General features: G+C 38.7%; 1 protein-coding gene across 3 annotated transcripts in view; it reads right to left on the minus strand.

Annotated features, from left to right (window-relative positions):
* Window positions 1-1,374: 1,374 nt before the first annotated feature.
* PANK1 (pantothenate kinase 1) overlaps window positions 1,375-21,767 on the minus strand; it is a 50,090-nt gene continuing 29,697 nt past the window's right edge. For all 3 annotated transcript variants that reach the window (XM_060768753.2, XM_060768754.2, XM_060768755.2), the window contains exons 2-7: window positions 18,783-19,135; window positions 12,829-13,082; window positions 11,035-11,211; window positions 9,276-9,399; window positions 5,971-6,096; window positions 1,375-2,958 (exon numbers count right to left, since the gene is read on the minus strand). In XM_060768753.2, coding sequence (XP_060624736.2) covers window positions 2,899-2,958; window positions 5,971-6,096; window positions 9,276-9,399; window positions 11,035-11,211; window positions 12,829-13,082; window positions 18,783-19,135 — 1,094 coding nt within the window. In that variant the 3' untranslated portion in view covers window positions 1,375-2,898. The remainder of the gene's footprint in view (window positions 2,959-5,970; window positions 6,097-9,275; window positions 9,400-11,034; window positions 11,212-12,828; window positions 13,083-18,782; window positions 19,136-21,767) is intronic.

Raw genomic sequence — 21,767 nt, forward strand, 5'->3', positions numbered from 1 at the left:
CTTACCAAGCAGAGCTTTGTAGACTTCCAGGGGAAAAAGAACTCAGGTTTCCGTGATGGCTGACTGAAGTCCTTCAGCAAAGGAACTGTAGGGCTGTATAACCCCGGCCAAGCTGTGGGCTGTATATCTCCCCGGCCAAGCCATAGAAGACGAAGCTTTCTACAGGAGCTCTTGGTATTATGTCCTGCATGAAAGGCTTCTCTGTGAGGACTGAACCCAAAATAGCTCCTATTCCCTCCAAAACCCAAAAAGGGGGCGGGACCAGGGAACCTAACTATAATTGACAGGTGGCTTGCCCTATGATTGCAGCCTATCTGCAGAGCCCCTGAAACTCAGGACTACAACAAACATTCAATGCAAAGCAGACAAAATTGGAGCTCCTGGTACAGTTGTACCTGCACAATCCGACTTACAAATGACTTATAGTTTAGAACGGAGTAAGTCAACAGGAAGTGCAAGAAATCTATCCCTAAGAAGGGAAATTGACTCCTGGAAGAGTTATGATAGGGAAAAGGTGTCTCCACTAAAACTTTATCACCAAGTCTTGTCACCTGTAAGTGATCCCGAGATTACCGTTTCCAAGCTTTGATGAGCTGCAAAACAACAATTTCAGCAACACGAAATGAGAAATTTCTATAAGTTTGCCAAGATGATCCTGATTTTTTGGAAAGCAAATCCCCAAAAAATATCACGTTAACTACCATTGTCGTGATATTCTGGCAAAAAATTACATTTGGCCTTGTGCTGTTTTGAACAAGAGTAAAATATCTTGATTTACAGCTGACAAATAAAATATTTAGAGGAAAGAAGATAGTAGGCAAATTACATCCAATCAGAAATACTCTTTTACTCTATTAGAGCCATGTTGGCTCAATGGGTTAAACACTTGTGCTGGCTGAAGGTTGGTGGTTCGAATCCGTGAAATGGGGTGAACTCCCATTTGTCAGCTCCAGACAGCCTCCCACAGGATGGTAACACATCCGGTAGTCCCCTGGGCAATGGCTCTGCAAACTGACAATCTTCTCACACCAAAAGCAACTTGCAGTTTTTCAAGTCACTTCTGACACAATTTAAAAAAAACTTTTACTCTCAATGTGTAGCTATGATGCTGGTCCATCTGCGTACACCTACACTTATTTATAGAAGTGTAAATGTTATTTAGCAATAAGGACAAAGATTCAAATGTAGAAGAAGCACAGAAGATCTGGACTGGTCACATGTGTGTTGTATGGTCAAGTGATGTTTTTTTCCTTCCTAATAAATATGAATTCCCCAATCTTTTGTTTGTAAACAAAGCACCTTAGTAAAAGTTTAACTGAAAGAAAACAGGGCATTGTATTGTTTTGATACAAATTAGAGAACGAAGACTGCATATAGCTTTAAGAAACCATCACAACAGTAATGGGCTTTTATTTTAGCCAGGTGAGTGAACAGTTTTTGCATTAATTTATTAGAAGTTTCAGGGTACAGGAATCACACAAGAGTATTCCAAACAAAGCAATCCAATTCATTAGAGAACATTTGCTTCTTTAAACTTACACCGTCCCCCAGTGGACTGTGTACAGCACGTGACAGCAGAACAGTTTTTGCAACATCAGTCAACAGTGTAGAAAGTACATCCGTCAGGGATACCGTTCATTGCAAAATCCATAATTTCTAATTGAACACTTTATTTTTGGCATGTATTTATACACCCTTATCACACGAACTTTTTATACTGCTAATCGTTTTTTTGTGGTGAAGACCAATATTAATTTTTAAGAATCAACATACATTAACTCTCGACATTAGACACTGACGTGTTCGACATTTCGAAAGACAACAAACATATGGCATTGCATTTGTCTTGTATTACTTCCATTTGAAGTATTTCTCATATTGAAAACCGATTTAACACTTAATTCTCATAAACTGGGTATTAAGTGGTGAACTTATTTTTGGATTGTACCATTTCAGATTGCTGGTGGAGGCTCCCATAACTAAATGCTACTCCATAAAAAACAAAGGGGGGGGGGGTCCCTGAAAATAGCAAGTTGGCATGTGCAAGGGACAAATAGTTCACATTTATGGAGAAGAATGTAATTATGTAAGAATAAGTTCAGCCCCTCATCTGCTGTTTCTGGGAATTAGGCCTTTTCCCCTGCCAATAATCAAACATATTCATCACAGAATGCTACAAATCAAGTTTTCCAGAGCTTTAAGGAATAGGTTTCCAGAACTGCAAGCATGGGAATTTCCAGAAAGAGAGTTATATTGAGAGAGCCTGAGGTATTCTCCTTATTCTCAGTAGAATTGATGGCACATCTGACAGCACATTTTATTATTGCCAACATAGATAGTCAAAGAAAGGAAGTCACTTTGGGGAAGATGGGAAAAAGAGTCAAATGAAAGATGAAGGCAGCAGGATTCATTACTTTAGTGTTCACACTAAATGCCAGTTTTGCAGTTTCATTTGAAACCAACAGCGATCATGAAACGTCATGAAAGATTTTTAAAAATCTCCTAGAGCAATTACTAAATGAATAATTATCACACTAGATCAGTAAACCCCAGAAGAAAATAATAATAATAATAATAATAATAATAATACCAGTGTCACGTATCTTAGGTCCTTTCCCCACACAGTATCCATGCTTTAGACACCGTCCATAAAGATCTGCCACATTTGGCCACATTGCACATTTTTTCCTTAAAAAATGTATACAGATAAAAATGCCTTTTTAGATTCCTGGTAAAAATTCTGAAGTTAACATCCAACCCAAAGTTAAAAGATCAGCAAAAAAGGCGTTTAAATTATTATTTACAAATCCAGCATTTAAAATGTCCATCATGGCTTCTTTCCCATCCTCCTAGCAGCTGTCCATCTTGCAGCAGCTTCTACAGTTCTTGGGCCCAAAATCATTGATGATCTGTCATCTTCAGCAATTCCAGAAGAGCCCCAACAGCACCAAAATAACCCTTCAAAGTGTTTAGGAGAAACATGAGAAAAGCATGTTAGTAAAATTACTTGGGTTTAAGCCAATTATCCCAATATTACACAAATGTCACATAAAATATTTATTTATTTACAACATTTATATCCTGCTCTTCTCAACCCGGGGGGATGGGGGACGGGACGGAACTCAGAGCAACTAACATAGGCAGCAATTTGATGCCACAATATAAACAACAACAGTATAAAACCATAAATGCATAAAATATTAAAAACAGTAACATTAGTTATACAATCACATAATCACATAGCCACATAGCCGTTTCCAATTCTCATAACGGTTGTATGGTCCAGTTCCATGTTCAAAGTGCTACTGCGCCCACTAGCCGAAGGCCTGGTTTCAAAACCATGATTTCAGTTTTTTCCTAAAGGAAAGGAGGGAGGATGCTGATGTAATCTCGCTGGGGAGCGAATTGCACAGGCGGGGAGTGACCACCGAGAAGGCCCTGTCCCTCGTCCCCACCAGATGCGTTTGCAAAGCTGGTGGGACCGAGAGCAGCACCCCCCCCCCGGCAGATCTTAAGCTACAAGGTGGAATGTAGAGGGAGATACATTTGGACAAGTAAGCTGGGTCAGAACCATATAGGGCTTTATAGGCCAAGACCAGCACTTTGAATTGTGCTCGGAAGTGGACTGGCAGCCAGTGGAGCTGACATAGCAGGGGGGTGGTATGCTCCCTGTATGGCGCTCCGGTGAGTAATCTGCCTGCCGCCCGTTGGACTAGTTGGAGTTTCTGAACAGTCTTCAAAAGCAACCCCACGTAGAGTGCGTTTCAGTAATCTAAGGCTATTTTGGTAGCCAAGCATCTAACTATATTAAGAGTCTCACAGAGATACTGTAAAACTATCATTAAGAAACAGAGCAAGCACCTGCACTACTGTTTTACTAGGTACTCGGAAATGCTAGGAAAAGGACCATGAAAATACAATGGATTGTTCTAAAATGTTCTGAAAACAAGATGGTCAGTAAAAGATGAGGAATAGCTCAAATATCCCACAAATGCCTTAAGCAATTGGCTGGTTTCTAAAAACCTTATAGTCATATATAATTGGATTTGATATATAACTTCTTTAATTGGACTTGAAAAAGAAAAAAAATGAGCCATTAAAGTACCACATAAGACATGTGCCCAAATTTTGTTTGGACAGGAAACCCTCCATATTAAAGAACAGAGTCAATACACTAAATTACAGTGAAACATGTAGTTGGTCTATGTGATATCGCAATAGGCAGAAAAGGCCTTTCACAGTAAGGGATAGGTTTAATATTTTGCAGAGACCATGAAGAAGAAAAGGCTGCTCTAAGACCAAAATGTACAAAGGCCACTAGAAGCTATTTTACACAATGCCATCAGTTGATTATTGCCACGCTATGAGCTATCTGCATAATCTGACCCATAATAAATCAATTTCAATCAAAATGCTTTCAATTACCAAAATAGACGTGCAGTAAAAAAAAAAAAAACCCAGTTGTCCCACACACCCTAAGGGCTGCATGAGGCTTATGGGCCCATATTGTCTACCTTGGTCTACAAGATGCTGCATTCAAATCTGCCTCTCCCTCTCATAGACATATGCTCAGTACTCTTTTATTCAGTGCTTGCTTCTATACAAAGGACTTATTTATATCTCCCTCCAGCTTCACATGGCAGCCTCCCATTCTACTCTATAGTTTATTTTGTAAACGCCATCTGAATGATCTGCAATTTACTTTGTCTTTTTAATACAGTTTCGTGGCATCTGATTACTCTATATAACACAATGTTTGTTTCTGGGTTATAAATGTCACTTCCTTGTTGGTTCTTTCGTTAAAAACATGAAAAAATGTTACTAAACAGCAAAAATTTGTTTTCACTGGACATCTTGCAGGATATTTTGCTATAGTTTTTCAATTAATATCTCACTGAGTCTCAACCAATTCAATATAGTTTGTAGCAGCCACCAAAAACAGTTTCTGGAGTAGAACAACTAATTTCAGAGTAAGTACTGCACAATTAAACAGGAAATAACACTTTCAAACCAGGAACACCCCCCCCCCCCACCACCATTTTTGTTACATGTTGCTGTCTTTTGAATGTTATTAGCAGCTAACCATGGCTGGGAGGCTCTTTGATCCAGCAGCAACTTCCATTAGCACAGTGATGAAGGAGATTTTCAGAGACTCCCTTCCACCCCAACCCATATACTCCAGTGTGTGGAAAAACCTTCAGAATAGGGTGGAAAGTGGTGCAGGTAGATGTAGTAATGTATGGGAGTGTGGAAAGAGCTGTGGAAAATTACTTTCCTCTTCATTCCTCTGACTGAGGTTTCTGCTGCAACAATTCTTGCCTCTATCCAGTTAGTTCCATATCTAATATAGGAACAGATGTCAAATGTATTTGAATGGAAACATTACACACCTTCCCTTCCACTTTTGTTTTTAAGACTGGAGAAAATTGGTAGCAATTTAAATTTTGCAAGATTTAAATGACTAATTAAGCAAAGTTAGTATCCGCATAGTTAAAGCAATGGTATTCCCCGTAGTCACCTATAGATGTGAGAGATGGACCATAGGGAAGGCTGAGAGAAAGAAGATAAATGCTTTTGAACTGTGGTGTTGGAGGAAAGTTCTGAGAGTGCCGTGGACTGTGAGAAGATCCAACCAGTCCATATTTCAGGAAGTAAGCCCGACTGCTCATAGGAGGGAAGAATATTAGAGGCAAAGATGAAGTATTTTGGCCACATCATGAGAACACAATGATGCTGGGGAAAATGGAAGGAAAAAGGAAGAGGGCAGACCAAGGGCAAGTTGGATTGAAGGTATCTTTGAAATGACTGGCTTAACCTTGAAGGAGCTGGGGGTGGTGACAGCCGACAGGGAGCTCTGACGTGGGCTGGTCCATGAGGTCACGAAGAGTTGGAAGCGACTGAGTGAATGAACAACAACAACAACAACAACAACAACAGTATCAGTATCATCTTGTTTTCAAAACTCTTTACCTCGTGTTCCAAGAAGAGAGCTTTGAGTTGTCCCTTTGACCAATAGTCCATAGCATAGGCTAGTACCTTCATAGCAACCATGTTGATTCTCAAAAAGTTTCCAACGAACACCACTCTGTCGATGTTCTGTAAAATTTAAGTGAAATAATTACATTTGAAAAGGTACCCCTTTCAACTAAAAAGTTTGACAATTGCGTTCACAGCTACATGTTGTCTCTTTCAAAAATCAGGTGTCAAAATTGCAACATGTTGTCTCTTTCAAAAATCAGGTGTCAAAATTGCAACAAAAACATCTTATTTAGACAGAAAGACATTTTCTGGGAAACAGTGCAAATGTATACAGCTGCTGTTTTCTACAGATAGGCAGTCATACCATTTTCTCCTCCACTTAATTAATGCTATTTATTTTTGTAAGCTGAACATGTAAATTGATAACATAATTTTAAATATATCCACAAAGCACCTAGTTTTATACTTTTTTTACATGTCTGTCTAACTAGATTATGATTGTAATGTGTGTCCTGGAGATTCCTAAAGAGACAATTTTAATCAAATCTGTGAATAATTAAATTTGCAAAAGTCATAACTGCAACTTTGGAAGGACAGCTATTGACAAAAAACAAAAAACAGGAAAACCTCTCTTCTTGGAGGCTATATTCCTGGGGTGAGCAAGGATGGGTCCCAAAATAACAGCACATATCCTCTTATAGCTAGTAGCCTTTGGAGAAGCTATTGCACAACCTTTGGAGAAGCATTCTGACTTTGGGAAGGAAACCATACAGAAAGTGAAGAAAACACCAAATAATGGTGTCGTGAAGAAGCTGTGACTGTTTGGTGAAATGCTGAATGTTGGTCTGAAAAACCCAGGAAAGCTGAATTTGAAATTTAATGTCTTAAGTAGAAGACACAAGAAATCATGCTGTTTTGCTCTCGGTATTTACTATCTTCCTGCCAACTAAAGATATACTAAAGGCATAATTTCAGAATTGATCTTGAGTCAAACCTATTTATTTTATATATGAGAAGGAAGGCATTTTTCTTTCTTGCTGGTTGTATGACAAGCTTAATCTGAAATGCTGTGTGGCCTCCATTATTGTTTAAAATGACTACCTGCTCTAGAAAGAGAGTGATGGAAAAATGTTAAAAACCACACTATTTATGTCACTGAAAGCTTGATTCCAATTGTGCAGTTTCAGTCTTGAAGCTGACAGTCTAATTAACACCCTTGAGCTTAGTGATTAAACAAGCACCACATTCTTCCTCTTTGTTAATCACTGCTGATTATTTCTGCTTGAAAATCCTCAAAGTGCTAACATGAGAAAAACAAGTGCTAACCACAATCACACAAGCCTGTCTCTGACAACTTAGTGCTTTCTGTGGAATCCATACTCTAGTAAAATTAAGAACCACTCAAAATGTTTAGTATTTACATGACACTTTTCTGAAGTTCACTTTTCACCGCAATCACAATATTTATATCTTTAGAAGAATCTCAGAGTGTAGGCTTATGCTGTCATTATACACATAATTTAGATAAGTATCTGAAGCTGAGCAATAACTGCTTTGCTGAGGTCCCTCAGCAAAATCAGGGCAAACATTTAAAAACTAAGATAAGAACTCTTAACTTTTTTATCACACTAGCTCCCAGAAATGTTTTAAAATGTTTTAGAGTCACGGGATATTATATTGCTTTACTGCTGAAGAGAAACATGTCATTATAAAGATTTCTCTTAAGGTCTTGGTGGAGCTACCAGTTATTTCTCAGCTCTAGAAGGATCCAAATAATGCAAAGGTGCCCCAAATGTGGGAATCACAGACTCCACAAAGAAGACATAAAGATCTCATTCTAAAGATTTCCCTTGACATTTTCTCTCTATAGATCAGTGGTTCTCAACCTGTGGGTCTCCAGGTGTTTTGGCCTACAACTCCCAGAAATCCCAGCCAGTTTACCAGCTGTTAGGATTCCTGGGAGTTGAAGGCCAAAACATCTAGGGACCCACAGGTTGAGAACCACTGTTATAGAGGAATGCATATAGTTAATGGCCTTCCTGTTAAAAAGTCTCAATAATATGATATCCTTGGGAGTAGGCAGAAAGTGAAAAAAAAAGATAGTTCTATCTGTCATATTTTACCCAAACCTTTCTGACTCAGCTTCTCATGCCCAAAGAACAATAGAATTTAATCTTTTCTATTCCTAAAATGGTCCTCACAACCATCACACTGTCAACTGTAGGTTGTGTCAAACCCGCAGATTTGTTCAGGACTGGAGAAAAAGTTACAGGGTTATGTTTTTTCTTCTCTATGATCATATGACTTTAAGAACAAGCCATTGTTTCTGTGATCTCAAAGTCAGCAAAGTATAGTTAGCATTTGCTGTCCAAACTGGAATTGGAAATCAAAAGATGAAATGAGCATTTGATTCAAATTTGAAGACCAACTGGAAATGGAAAATCAAGCATTTGGAAGTTTGCTATTCAAAACTCTGGTCTTGAAGAGCATGTGAAACAAATAATAGTTTTTGCAAACCATCAATATACTCAGAAAGCCAAGGGAACATATGTGCAAGCATTTTTGCTGTCAAGATAATTGTGGAAATGTTTAGTTTATCTGAGATAAGGTGTCATAGGAATCTCCTTTATTCATATTATGCTTTCCTGAGCCATAACAAGTGTTAATCTTCTTTCCAAAAGAAATACACCAACAAAAGTTGCCATCTCCTCCTGTTAAAAGCAACCAAAGTTGCTCACTGAAGTCAACTCTCTGCGCTTTGATAGCCCTGTACAATGCTGCTTGAACTCCATGCCACAAGGCAACACTGTAAAGAAGCTGAAAGCAAAGAGAAGAAAGATCTGGAAGTGCTCCTGAACAAACATTATTTTGTGTCATTTAGGAATGTAAATGGGAATAACAGTTAATGTCTTGAATTATTAAACTGATAACCTGTTTATGATCTCACCTTTCATTTGTATTATGACCAAAAACCGTACCCATGCACTTCAATATATATTAGCCTTGCAACCACTACATGCTTTTTAGGTTGCTAGCACCTTTTCTAAAGCACAATTGAGCATTATTGTTGAACAATGACTTACATCTGGCACTCCCAAAACTCCAAAAGCTCCACAATTTATAGGTGTAGAAGTAATAACCAACTCCTTCTGGATGGCATGATACCATTATCAAATCAGAGTTTTCCAACCATAACAGTTTCAGTTATTTCCATCTGTTATATAAGTCACATAAATTAGATATTTATGTGAGTAGTACAAGAGTAGGTTTGAAAGCCTGTTAATGAACACTCTTACCTCATTGAGAGCACACATCCGAGCAATGGAGCCAATATTATTGGTGATGGTAACCAATGTCGCTCTTGCTAGGTCTTCCTTACTGATGGAGTCCCTCTTTTCTTTACTCATCATGTTCCCAAAGCTGTGCAATAATATCAGAGGATAAGATTTTTCATATATGTTTCAGACAGGCTAAAGTTTCTAAAAATACGTTTTTGAACAGATTGTGTGAGAGAAACCTTTATATATCTATGCCATTGATTCAAAAGGCAAACCATGGACATTAACCCTAAGAAAATGATCGGAACTGCTCTCTATAGTGAGAAAGAGTAATTTTGTATGAAAGTAATGCTATTTAAATTGATTTTTTTCTTTGTTGCAATGTAGATACTTATGAGTCAGCATAACCATAGAATAAAATTCATGTGATGCTTCAAGTAATATTATTTGGATATGAAGTGAACAGTGAAGATGTCAAATAATATATACACGCACTGGTGAGAAGGGTAATCTGTTTTGCAAGGTGAGATTAAAGTTAACAATGATCCATCCTAAAAGCAAAGAAATATTATTTCAATCACTAGATTGACATTGAAATCAACTGGTCTCAATCACGAGGACTCTTCCTGCTTGACAACAGTTTATTAGCTATATAAACACTATAGACAAGGGCCAAAACCCCTTTATTTTCCATTGCTGAAGGTGTGGGGGTGAGGGTAATGAGTTGAAGTACAAAACTAGATGGGATGCTTAATCCTTTCTTTACCCATCACTCATCAAGTCCCAGACTTTTTCACCCAGATTTTTTTTCTTTTCCATGAGATTTTCAAACTTTACTTGTGTGGACTAAACTCAGTTTAACACAGACCATTTGGAATGCAGAAGCCATTAGCTAAGAATGAATTGTGTGTGTGTTATATTGTATATATATGCAGACATTCTTGAAGTAATTGGAGAGGGAGAGCTAACAGGAACAAATTACATGCTTTTGCATGCAATATTTCAGGCCATCATAACTAAACACATGATTAACTATCAGCTACAATCAATATCAAAAAATAATCTGAATTAAGTATGTAAAACCATGGTTTAGGTTCATCATAGCTTACCATTAAAATAATTTCCATCTCCTTGGGAACAATCTGGTTCAGCAAGACTGGCAGAAATTATTGTAGTGAAATTATTTCTGGTTCCCAAAACACTACTTTCAGTTACCAAAAAAGGACAGTGATGCAGCCTAGGCAGGAATGGAAGGCACCAAAAATGTCCCTTTGAACAACCAGGCAACTCTGATTTAAGACTACAAGTTAGGGTTAGTGCCAAGCATATTTAAGTGTTATGCTTAGAAACTGTAATAAGTCAACACAGGCTGCAGCACACACACTTAGTTGCAGTTTGCTGACCGTCTTGCATGTCACTACAGGTGAACTGATCATCTGTGGCACAGTGTTGCTGTTCTCAGGACATGATATGTTAATTTTTAATTTTTTACCTTGTAACCTTTCTCCTCCCACTGTCCCATTTTTATGAAACAGTACCATTTCCACTGTTTACTTCAAATACTTGACAAAAGATACTCTTCCTACAACAGCTCATGCCAAAATATATTTAACAAGTTTGCACTGCTATACACTCTTATTTTTATGGCAAGAGACGAACAGGGAAGGACAAATGTGGCTACATTGGTTCCCTATCAGAGCCTACCATACTTTCGTAAAGGCCAAGTAAGCACATAATAATCTCCACTGAATCTTTTATACAATCACTTAATACATACCTTGATGCTACAGCTGATCCTTGAAGGCCAAATCGTTCATAGTCTCCGCCATAAATATCCTTCACCAGTTTATCAACATTGGTGCTGTCTCCTTTAGCTGCCATTTCTAAAGCTTCTTCAAAGGTCTCACAGCCAGTCAGCAAACAACACAGGCCCAGGAATGTACCACCTCCAAGACTATGGGGAAAGGCATAATTTTAGCCACCTTATAACTGCTTGTTTTCCTACATGCTTCCTTTCTCTGGAAACCTCAAACATCTTCCTTCAACTTCATGAGAAATTGCCAAGGGATATAAGTCTAGGATTGGGGAGACAGAGATGTTCGGTTTTGAAACGTGGTTACATTTCATGGATGTGATACAGCAGAACCACCAAGAGATGGGTCATATACTCATTCAATCACTGAGTCTCTTTGCACCATGAAGTGTGCACAAGACTCCCTATACATGCATGGCCCTAATGTGCCAAATTCTTCTCTCTCAAGAACAATGACAATATTAATCACACCAACATGCAAGTTAATGTTAATGCAACATACTGCCTTATTATCTTACATGTGCACATGCGGGTAGATATGTGTATTTGACTTAATTTTGGTACGCCACCTTGAGTTACAGCTCTAGAGAAAGGCAAGAGCAGTGGGGGGAGAAGTGGGTAGCCCAAGGGTCACACACAATGTTAGTGGAGTGAGTGAAGATGAAGTCTTTTCCTCTGTCTCAGCTCCCTTATCCACTGAACTTTGTCATTTACTACTGTTATCAGCAGTTGGGGGAGAAGCAATAACGGAAGCCAGGGATAATACACATGCGGCAACAGGTTAGGCAACCCTGCTACAAAGTATCCTCAACACCACACCAATTTAGATAGCTGTCTCCAAAATGTGTGTGTGTGTGTGGGGGGATAGGAGATACTGTGCTCAGATTTTTAGAATGGCAAGATCAACCCTCGATGGATTCATTGTTACATATTCTGGAAGGAACCTCTATTGCTTAATTCTAAAATCGTTTAGTGGTAAGGGGTGTTTATTCATTCAGTCGCTTCCGACTCTTCGTGACCTCATGGACCAGCCCACGCCAGAGCTCCCTGTCGGCCATCACAACCTGAGCTCCTTCAGAGTCAGAGTGGTAAGGGAGAAACCCCCCCCCCTCCCCAATTAAGAACTGTTTCAAACACAAGATGATACAGTGTCATAGTTGAGAAGAACAGGTTTTTTTGGTTGTTTTTTTTTTTTGAGATTATCTTGTATCCTGGATGTTGACATGGAGTTTGAACATTTTAAACAGTTTAAAAATCAAATTGATTAGATTCTTACGCACAAGATCCACTGCTTTCTAAGCAAAACAAAAGCAAGCCACGGGTTGCAGTTTTTACTTGCTTAATACAACACTCACTTGGCTTTATAACAACACAGCAGGGATTACAAATCCTTTAGATGTTGAAAACAAAATCTTAATAGTACTGAGCTGGAAAATAAGAGAAGATACATAAAAAGCTCAGATTTTTATATTTGATTATTTACATATGTGTATTTATTGTAGACAACTATCCCCCAACATTTTCTCTTTGATTATACTGACATTTTAGAGTAATTCAGTCTCCAATTAGAATCTCAAGCCATGTTGTTTTGACTTCCTTTCTTACACATAGGTGCCATTTTTTAAATTATTTTATTTATTGGACCTCATATGCTTCTCTTATCTGACTTCTAGGGCCCCCTTTTGATTCACATTGATGTAGACAGGTTGTTATCCCATTTCATTGGGGAAGAAGTTGTTTTCAACACTGTATATTCACCTGGTCCCTGTAACTCTCTTGTAGTTGTCCTTGGAATATACTGCCAAGATGCTGACCCCAGAGCCTATATTCACTAGCAGCATAGGAAATGGATTATCAAGGCAGTAAGGTTTCTTCTGACACTGTTCAGGATCAGCAGCATTTTCAAAGTAATAGCACTCCGGCTGGCCGTTGAAACCAACAGAATCCACATAGAGAAGACCCTGGATCAAACAGTCCAACTCATCTAATTTATGAAGCTGGAGGTCAGCGATCTGGAAGAGAAGTTAATGCATGAGCATAATGTTGATGCAGCATTAAAACTAAGGGGAAGGGTGAAGGGGTTCTGCAAAGGTACTTTGTACTGTTTGAGTTGCACAACAGGCCATCGCTATACTAATAAAAAACTATTTACACAGGAAATTTCAAGTTTAAAATGTTGTCTGTCTGTCTTTTTCAAAACAAAGGTCAAGCTGTGTTGTGCATTAGAGATTTGGACCATGGCCTTTTGTTTCTCCTTGAAAAAAAATCACTGTTATGCTCAAAGGCCAGGGCACACTATCACGGTGGTCAAATTATGTCATATCAAAAATCTGTAAGGACTGTTTTCCCAGAGAAAATGGTAGAGCAAAAGGAATGTCCACAGATACCTATCCATTAAGGTTGATGTCGCACTCTGTTGTATTATATGGTTGCACTTTGAGTGCTTTGTGAGCCATCCCGAGTCCCTTCGGGGAGATGGTGGTGGGATATAAATAAAGTTGTTGTTGTTATCAATCTTCCCAAAAAGTGTGGTCTGACACCACTTTAAAATAGCTACAAAACTAAAATCAAGTTAACTAGTCAACCCCTGAAGATTGCTCCTGTTCAGCAGAATTCATACCAACAAGATTTATACACTGACACCATTCTATAGCGGAGGTAAAAACTCTAGATAAGAATATTGTCTTAGCAAAAAGTAGGAAGTTGACATTGGATAAATGAATAATGTTATAGGTCAAAAGCAAACTTACAAAATATAATGAATGTAATAAATGATAATTGTATTTTTTCTGCTAAATCACCTTTATCTACATTACTAGAACTGTACTCGTTACAATTTAAAATCTGGAATAGTTTCATATAATGCTCTGTTTTTGATACATATAGCATTTCAAAACACAGTATACCAACCAGCTAAGTTGCCCTCTTGATTAGAAAACTACAGGTTTTTTTCTCACTAAATAATTGTAGCACTCCTAGCTGCCATGGCTCCATCCTATGGAATACTGTGATTAGCAGTTTAAGAAGGTTCATCTAGAACAGTGGTTCTCAACCTGTGGATCCCTAGATGTTTTGGCCTTCAACCCCCAGAAATCCTAACAGCTGACAAACTGGCTGGGATTTCTGGGAGTTGCAGGCCATAACAACAACAACAACAACAACCATCATCATCATCATCATCATCGACAAAATCACGATCTGTCAACTGCAAAAGGCCACCTTACTTGGATCTGTGCGCATCATTCGAAAATATATCACACAGTCCTAGATGCTTGGGAAGTGTTCGACTTGTGATTTTGTGATACGAAATCCAGCATATAGGTCTCGTTTGCTGTGCTTTTGTGTCAATAATAATAATAATAATAATAATAATAATAATAACTTTATTTATACCCTGCCACCATCTCCCCGAAGGGACTCGGGTGGCTTACATGAGGCCAAGCCCGTCAAATACAAATACAACAATACATCCACAAACAAGCAAGCAAATAAAACAATATAAATAATACAATTGAACATATAAGCAATAACACCTGGGGACCCACAGGTTGAGAACCACTGATCATTCCCCCATGCACCAGTACGCTAAAACATGCTGATTTGTTTGCTTTCAGATTCCAGCACCTCCAGTATATCAGGACTGAAAATATTGCCTACTTCTGTTACACTGAGGAAACAGCTCATTTGCCATGTCCGCTCTGGAAATATACATTATGTATCGCAATGACCATGTAGATTCTGCAATGTACTTCTTTGTGTAAAACAAATAAAAGATAAAAATGATATCATTGTAAAAAGAAACTGTTGTGAAATTGGAACAATTCATGCCCCTCTTAGCACAAAGCAAAACAAAGGGAAAAACAAGGAATATGAGCACAGGTGTTATATATAATAAGGAAGTATCAGTTTCAAATTTTACCTTAGGAAAGCAGCTATTACTATGAACACAATGAAAACTTGTACGTTTTTGAAATGCTAAGATCAGAATGTCTGCATTTTTACAGCAATTTTTTAAAATCCTTGTCTTGTACCTTAGATTGATTCAGATAAGCCAAATTTAAAAAAATAAAAGCATCAATGGGAACAACTGCTGTCATATTAAATCAGTTGTTGGACCCCAACTCCCCTCAATCCTAGAAGAAACAAAAGTCTGAGAGGCTTAGAGCACAGTCCAACAAGACCTCAAGAGTAATATGTCCCATGTACTGGCTCTAAAAAGAAAATTCTGAGAACTCTTGCAGTTTTCAGGAAATCTTTCAGAAGTCAAAAGGGAAAATTCCAGTTCATTGTTCCTTTTTGTAATAGTGGAGAGCATGTAGCTCTCTAGTTATGTTGGACTGCAACTCTCATAAGTCATATCTATTATAGTCAATGATGAAGGACTTGAAGTGATGTTGAGTATCTAGAAGGCCACACATTTCTCACCTCTATTTTAGAAAATATGTGAATGTGTGTGTCTTCAAAGTGTGTGACAACTTATGGTGATCTCATTAATTTCATGTGGTTTTCTTAGGCAAAGAATACTCAAGAGGTGATTTTGCCAGTTCCTTCCTCTGAAATATAGCATGTAGTAATTGATGGTGGTCTCCCATCTCTGTACTAACCAGCAATTAACCTAATTTAGCTTCCAAGATCAGATATATCTGATGCCTTTAGCACATGTAGGTGCTTGCCTCAGCTGGAAACATGAGATTTCCATATATAGGTTGAGTATCTATTATCTGAAATGATCAGGGCTATACATTTTGGAATTCAAAAATTATTTCTCTAGATTTTATAATACCTGTGTTTGTATGTACATACATAATATTGGAAATGAAATCCCAGTCTAAACACATAATTCACTTGTTTCAAAATTCACTTGCTTTATATACCTAGCCAGAAAGCAATTTTATACACAATATTTTAAATAATTGTATGCATGACAGAGTTTGGGTACACTGAATCATTAGAAAACCAAGGTGTCACTGTTTTAGTCATCCATGAGGACAATTTTGGAATATTTCAGTTTTCTGAAAAAAGGGATGCACAACCTATATATCTTTGATAACACAAAATTCAGGATATTTATTAATTTTTTAAAAAAGGAACCATATTCCTGAAAGAATCTTTCTGGCAGTCTATTTACTGTTCCACAAATATCCATCAACAGGAAGGCAGAAAGGAGGCAGAGTATAAATTCCACATTAGTTCTCCAAGTGATTCACAAAATCAGTTCACAGTTCCTATTCCTCCCACACAACGAGCTTTTGCTTCTTGAGGTGATTTTAAAACAGTTTGCTGTTCTTACTCATCCCACACAACCAGTTTTTCCAGTCTTTCTCAAAACAACAGCTTACAATCATGAAAATGAAAAAGAGAATTCCCTACTGTCAAAAAATCTGTTCAGGTTGTATCTGTTTATAACCCCCTCCCTTGTGGGTGATATGGTGATAGATCAGTCCTGACTATACTCAGTGTGAATGTTCATTGTGTGGGTAGGAATAGCTGTAGGGAATCACTGAACTGCCTTGCATATCCAAGATCAATGTTATTTGCAAGTATAGGTTTTTCACACACTTGTAGTAGTGATAAGCATACTTCTTGAGTGAATGCTGTCCAAAATGACACTAAAAAATAAACAATAAAAATGGGGAGGTTGAGGGCTACAAAACCAGGGGCTATACACCACATTTTTCCTACCCCAGATGTAAATAATGTTAGAGACATAGGAAAGGAGATTTAAAAGGAGTAAAAACTTAGGAAAACTCTTTCCTCTGTCACCAAGTAAAGCAGTGTTTCTCAAGCTCTGGCCTTCCAGGTGTTTTGGGGCTTCAGTTTCCAGAATCCCTGAGGTTTCTGGAAGTTGAAGTCCAAAACACCTGGAAGATGAGTTTCGGAATCACTGCATTTGAGAATTGGTAGAGTATCTGTATCCCAATACAAGCAGTAGGAAATAGCCTAGCATTAAAGGATGCCTGTTTCTGTTACCAACTCACTATTTTGTTCTAGCTCTCTCAACACATTTTTCGACACTCTATGTCATTGTTTCTCACACTCTGCGCCTCAACATGTTTTGGACTTCAGCTCCCACAATTCCTAACAACTGGTAAGATGGCTGGGATTTCTGGGAGCTGAAGTCCAAAATACCTAGAGGAGCAAATTTTGAGAAACATTGCTCTATGCTTTCTCCCTCATCACCTTTTCCAACTGGCGTTAGGCACCAGGTGTATGAGCACAGCCTAGATTTCATTCTGACTTATTTCATACAGGCCAGGGTAGGAATTTTGTGACTCCCCAATTGCAGTTGTTGGATTGCTGCTCTTCTCAGCAGGTTAGCTAGAGACTCCAAAGGCAAGATATAGTGAGAGTATATGGATACCTGTAGAATTTCCACTCTACATATGCATTTTAGAAATAATTTAAATGAATAATAGTAGTGGTAGTTAAATACCAAAGCTAGTTTACATACTTTGACTTCATTAAAACTGCATGGTCACCCAAAAGTCGTACATTATTCATGTGTATTTGAGGCAAAAGGCTTACAGTTTTCGGGTCCGTTTCCATCTGATCCCTCATTTTGTTTACCAGGAAGATTCGGCCCATTGGCTACAATGGGAAACTTTAAAACAGTGGTTCTCAACCTATGGGTCCCCAGATGTTTTGGCCTTCGCTTCCCAGAAATCCTAACATCTGGTAAACTAGCTGGGATTTCTGGGAATTGTTGGTCAAAACACCTGGGGGCCACAGATTGAGAACCACTGCTTTAAAGGCTCAATCCTCAGCCATTTTAAGGCCTATCCGCAGGAAACCTACCTCAGTTGTAGACCCTATTTACAATTGTAGGCCTGTCAAGTTTCAAAACAATTCGCCAATCTACTGATTTTTAGAATTATTTTAAATTTTAAACATAACATTTTTTAAAATAAGAGAAATTTTAAGAGTGGGTTCTGGGAATTGTAGTCATTCGTTGTGTCCATTCTCAGCCAATAAGAGCATGGATACCACCAGGCTTTTTATTGGATGAGAGACACACAGAGTGAAATTTCAACTCCCATCATGTTCCGAGAGGAACATTCAATGGCCACCCATTACTGCCACTGGGAAAGTGAGTTCTAAGGGCCCTCTCTAGAGGAGGAGGGAACTTTCCAAGAAAAAATGGAGAAGACTTCTTCTGCCAGGGAGAGAAAGAGATGCTACAGATCCCCCTGCCTCGTGCATTTTTTGGACTTAACTCTTTCCGAAAATATTGTTTCTCTGAATTCGTTTCACTGGTCTTTTCATCTCTCTCTTCCCCTTTCTGTTTTTGAAAATTACACAAAAATGGCTATCCAAAAACTACAAATCTTTTTGCTAATAGTTTTTTGGGCCCAACTCTATTGTACATGCTTGTGTTTAGTCTTAATGCCACTGTATTTCACAAGAAGTGTATCAGCAGAAGAATTCTCAGCTGAGAAATTATTCGTGACACATTTGTTAATGCGATAAAACAAGGACACAGAGAAACACCTTCCAGTTTAAAGGACAGATTGCACTAAGCAAAAATGTCCCCCTCCCACCCCCAGTTAACATAATTTACAAGCATATTGGCTGGTTTGAAGTGACAAAAATAGAATACAAAGTCATAGGTTTGACTGACCCAAACATTCTCTCTGCATTTGATTTGGCAGCAAGACTGGGGGGGTGGGGGGGGGAGCCGGAAATAAACAAGGCTGTGTGTAAGTTCAACGTACCATTCGAAAGTCTTCCTCAAACTTGTAAGCTCCACCTCCTGTGGCACAAAGCGTGGTGTGCAAGCTTGAGAAGTTTTTTTCACTACCCATCTGTATGAATCTGTGCATAGCACAGCTTGGAAAACGGATAAAATGAAGGTTCCCTTTACGCCCACACATAGTCAAGTTTTTCAGTTCAAGGTGGACATCTCGAATCCCAGTTTTACCATAGGCTGTATTGGAAGTCAAGTACTTCCTAATGCTTTTTAGATTCTCCACTTCCTCTTGTTCCTCTTCAGCCGTAATGTCTTTTGGTTCAAAGTAGACCAGTTTAACAAGAGTCCCACCGATATCCATGCCAAACCATGGGAAGGCTAGAAGGAGATAAAAGAAACGAAAATATGGATTATTACATGTACACTATAAAAACTATTTCTGAAGTTAAACCTTAGCTTCAACAAAACCGTAAGTGTGTGAAGATCAGTTCCTGACAGCTTTCATTCAAGAGTGCTGCACATCTCTCAAAATAAACCCAACTCTTTGAACACTGTGTTTGCTTATAAAATGAGTTAGGCCAGCCTGGGCAATTCCAGATAAATTGCACTATAACTCCAGTGATCTCTAGACAGCATGGCTATAGGGAGGGAAGGCTAACCCATGTGATGGTGCCATTTCAGAAGGAGAAATTGAGAAGCCTTCATTCAAGCAAGATTCCCTAAAAGGTTTGAAAAGGCACTCTCCTGGATACAAAGCAATTCAATGAGTATTTGAGTTATGTTTTAGGCTCTCTTAGAGGCAACAGAAACATTGTTTTGGGCCAAACAGCCAGTATCCCTCTCCTGTTTCAGATTAGAAATTTAGTACATATTAATATACAAATTCATTTTGCTGTTACCAAGTTATTCAGAATAAAGAGCAGGCAAATTCAGTCTGGAGCTTCAGTCTTTTCTAGATGTCCTAGTCATCCGTAAACCAGATCAACAATTGGGTCATACCATTTACAGAAAACCCACACACACAGATAGATACTTACATAAAAACTCCAACCATCACCCAAGTCAAAAAAGAAGCACAATTAAAGCCTTGGCAGACCATGCAAAAAGAATCTGTGAACCCCACCTCCTCCAGGAGGGACTGAACCACCTAAACGGGGCTTTACAGGCCAATGGATACTCCACCTCAGACATCAGAAGAGCTGCAAGACCGAGAACAAGCCACGAGAGTCAAGACAAAGATCCACCCAGAGAAAAAAATGTTCTTGCCATACATCAAGGGAACCACTGACCACATAGGGAAGCTGATGAAGAAACACAACATACAAACTATCTACAGACCCACCAAGAAAATCCAACAAATGCTACATTCAGCAAAGGACAAGAGGGATCCTCTCACTTCTGCAGGAGTCTACCATATACCATGCAGCTGTGGACAAGTCTACATAGGGACCACCAAACGCAGCATTGCCCAAACACGAATCAAGGAACATGAAAGGCAATGCAGACTACTTCAACTAGAGAAGTCAGCCATAGCAGAGCACCTGATGAACCAACCTGGACACAGCCTATTATTTGAGAGCACAGAAATGCTGGACCACTCTAACAACCAGCATGTCAGACTACACAGAGAAGCCATTGAAATCCACAAGCATGTGGACCATTTCAATAGAAAGGAGGAAACCATGAAAATAAACAAAATCTGGTTACCAGTATTAAAAAAAAAACTCTAAAATTACAACAGCAAAACAACAGAGAGGAAACAATCAAAGACATCTAATCACCTCTCAACAAAAGATTGCACCAGGCACAGTCAGACCATTGTATGCTAATCAAGGATGGCCAGTTGAGACAGTCACACCTAGTACCAACAGACAAGAGTTCTTTGTCCCACCCTGGTCATTCCACAGATATATAAACCCCTTTTCCTAGTTCCAATAAACCTCACTACCTCTGAGGATGCTTGCCATAGATGCAGGTGAAACATCAGGAGAGAATGCCTCTAGAACATGGTCATATAGCCCAAAAAAACCTACAACTACTCAGTCTGGAGCTCTTTCACACTACATAATTATAGCACTATGATTCCGCTTTAACTGCCATGGTTGCAGCCTATGGAATCCTGAGATTAGTAATTTAGGGAAGTACTTCTCAGCCAGAGAGTGCCTCCCCTAATTACAAAAATGAGATTCCACAGGATGCAGCTATGACACTTAAATCAGAACCAGAACACTGTAATTTTGTGTAGTATGAAAAGTCCCCTTTCCCTTTTGAAATCTGGCGTGTCCCTATCATACATACACTTGCAACCTCTTCATATTACCACTACCACTTACAGTTTGCTCCTTTTCTAAGAGCTGTACTATCGGCTTTTTACACATACTCCTCCTCTGTTTTCTATTCCTCTATCATCTTGCCCACAGGCAATATTTAGATTGGTACAGACGTACACTGTTAACCATATTGTTACTCTGAAAAATCCTTTTGAAATTTATATCAGAAAATAAATAAAAAGATGGGCATAGCATAGTCTAAGATAGGAAAGTTGAGCTTGCGCACTATTGTTTCCCAAACCATTAAACAGTATGGCCTGCAGCTACCTTGCCTCAGAGATTCTACGATTTTAAATTGCTCTTCCAAGCTCTTGAAAATGGCAAAAGAAAAGAAATATCTCCATGCCACTACTACATTTCTAGTAGCAGTTGCTACCTTTGTGTTATTGTGAGCCTTTAAAGTGCTTCTGGCTCATAAGACAAAACTATTAGGTTTGTTTTTTTTTTGGTTGTGTCAGGAGCGACTTGAAAAACTGCAAATCGCTTCTGATGTGAGAGAATTGGCCGTCTGCAAGGACATTGCCCAGGGGATGCCCGGATGTTTTGATGTTTCTACCTTCCTTGTGGGAGGCTTCTATCATCTCCCCGCATGAGGAGCTGGAGCTGACAGAGGGAGCTCATCTATCCTCTCCCCAGATTCGAACCTGCAACCTGTTGGTCTTCAGTCCTGCCGGCACAGG

The sequence above is a fragment of the Anolis sagrei genome, chromosome 3 (genome assembly GCF_037176765.1).
Source record: "Anolis sagrei isolate rAnoSag1 chromosome 3, rAnoSag1.mat, whole genome shotgun sequence".
In the NCBI taxonomy this organism is placed as follows: domain Eukaryota; kingdom Metazoa; phylum Chordata; class Lepidosauria; order Squamata; family Dactyloidae; genus Anolis; species Anolis sagrei.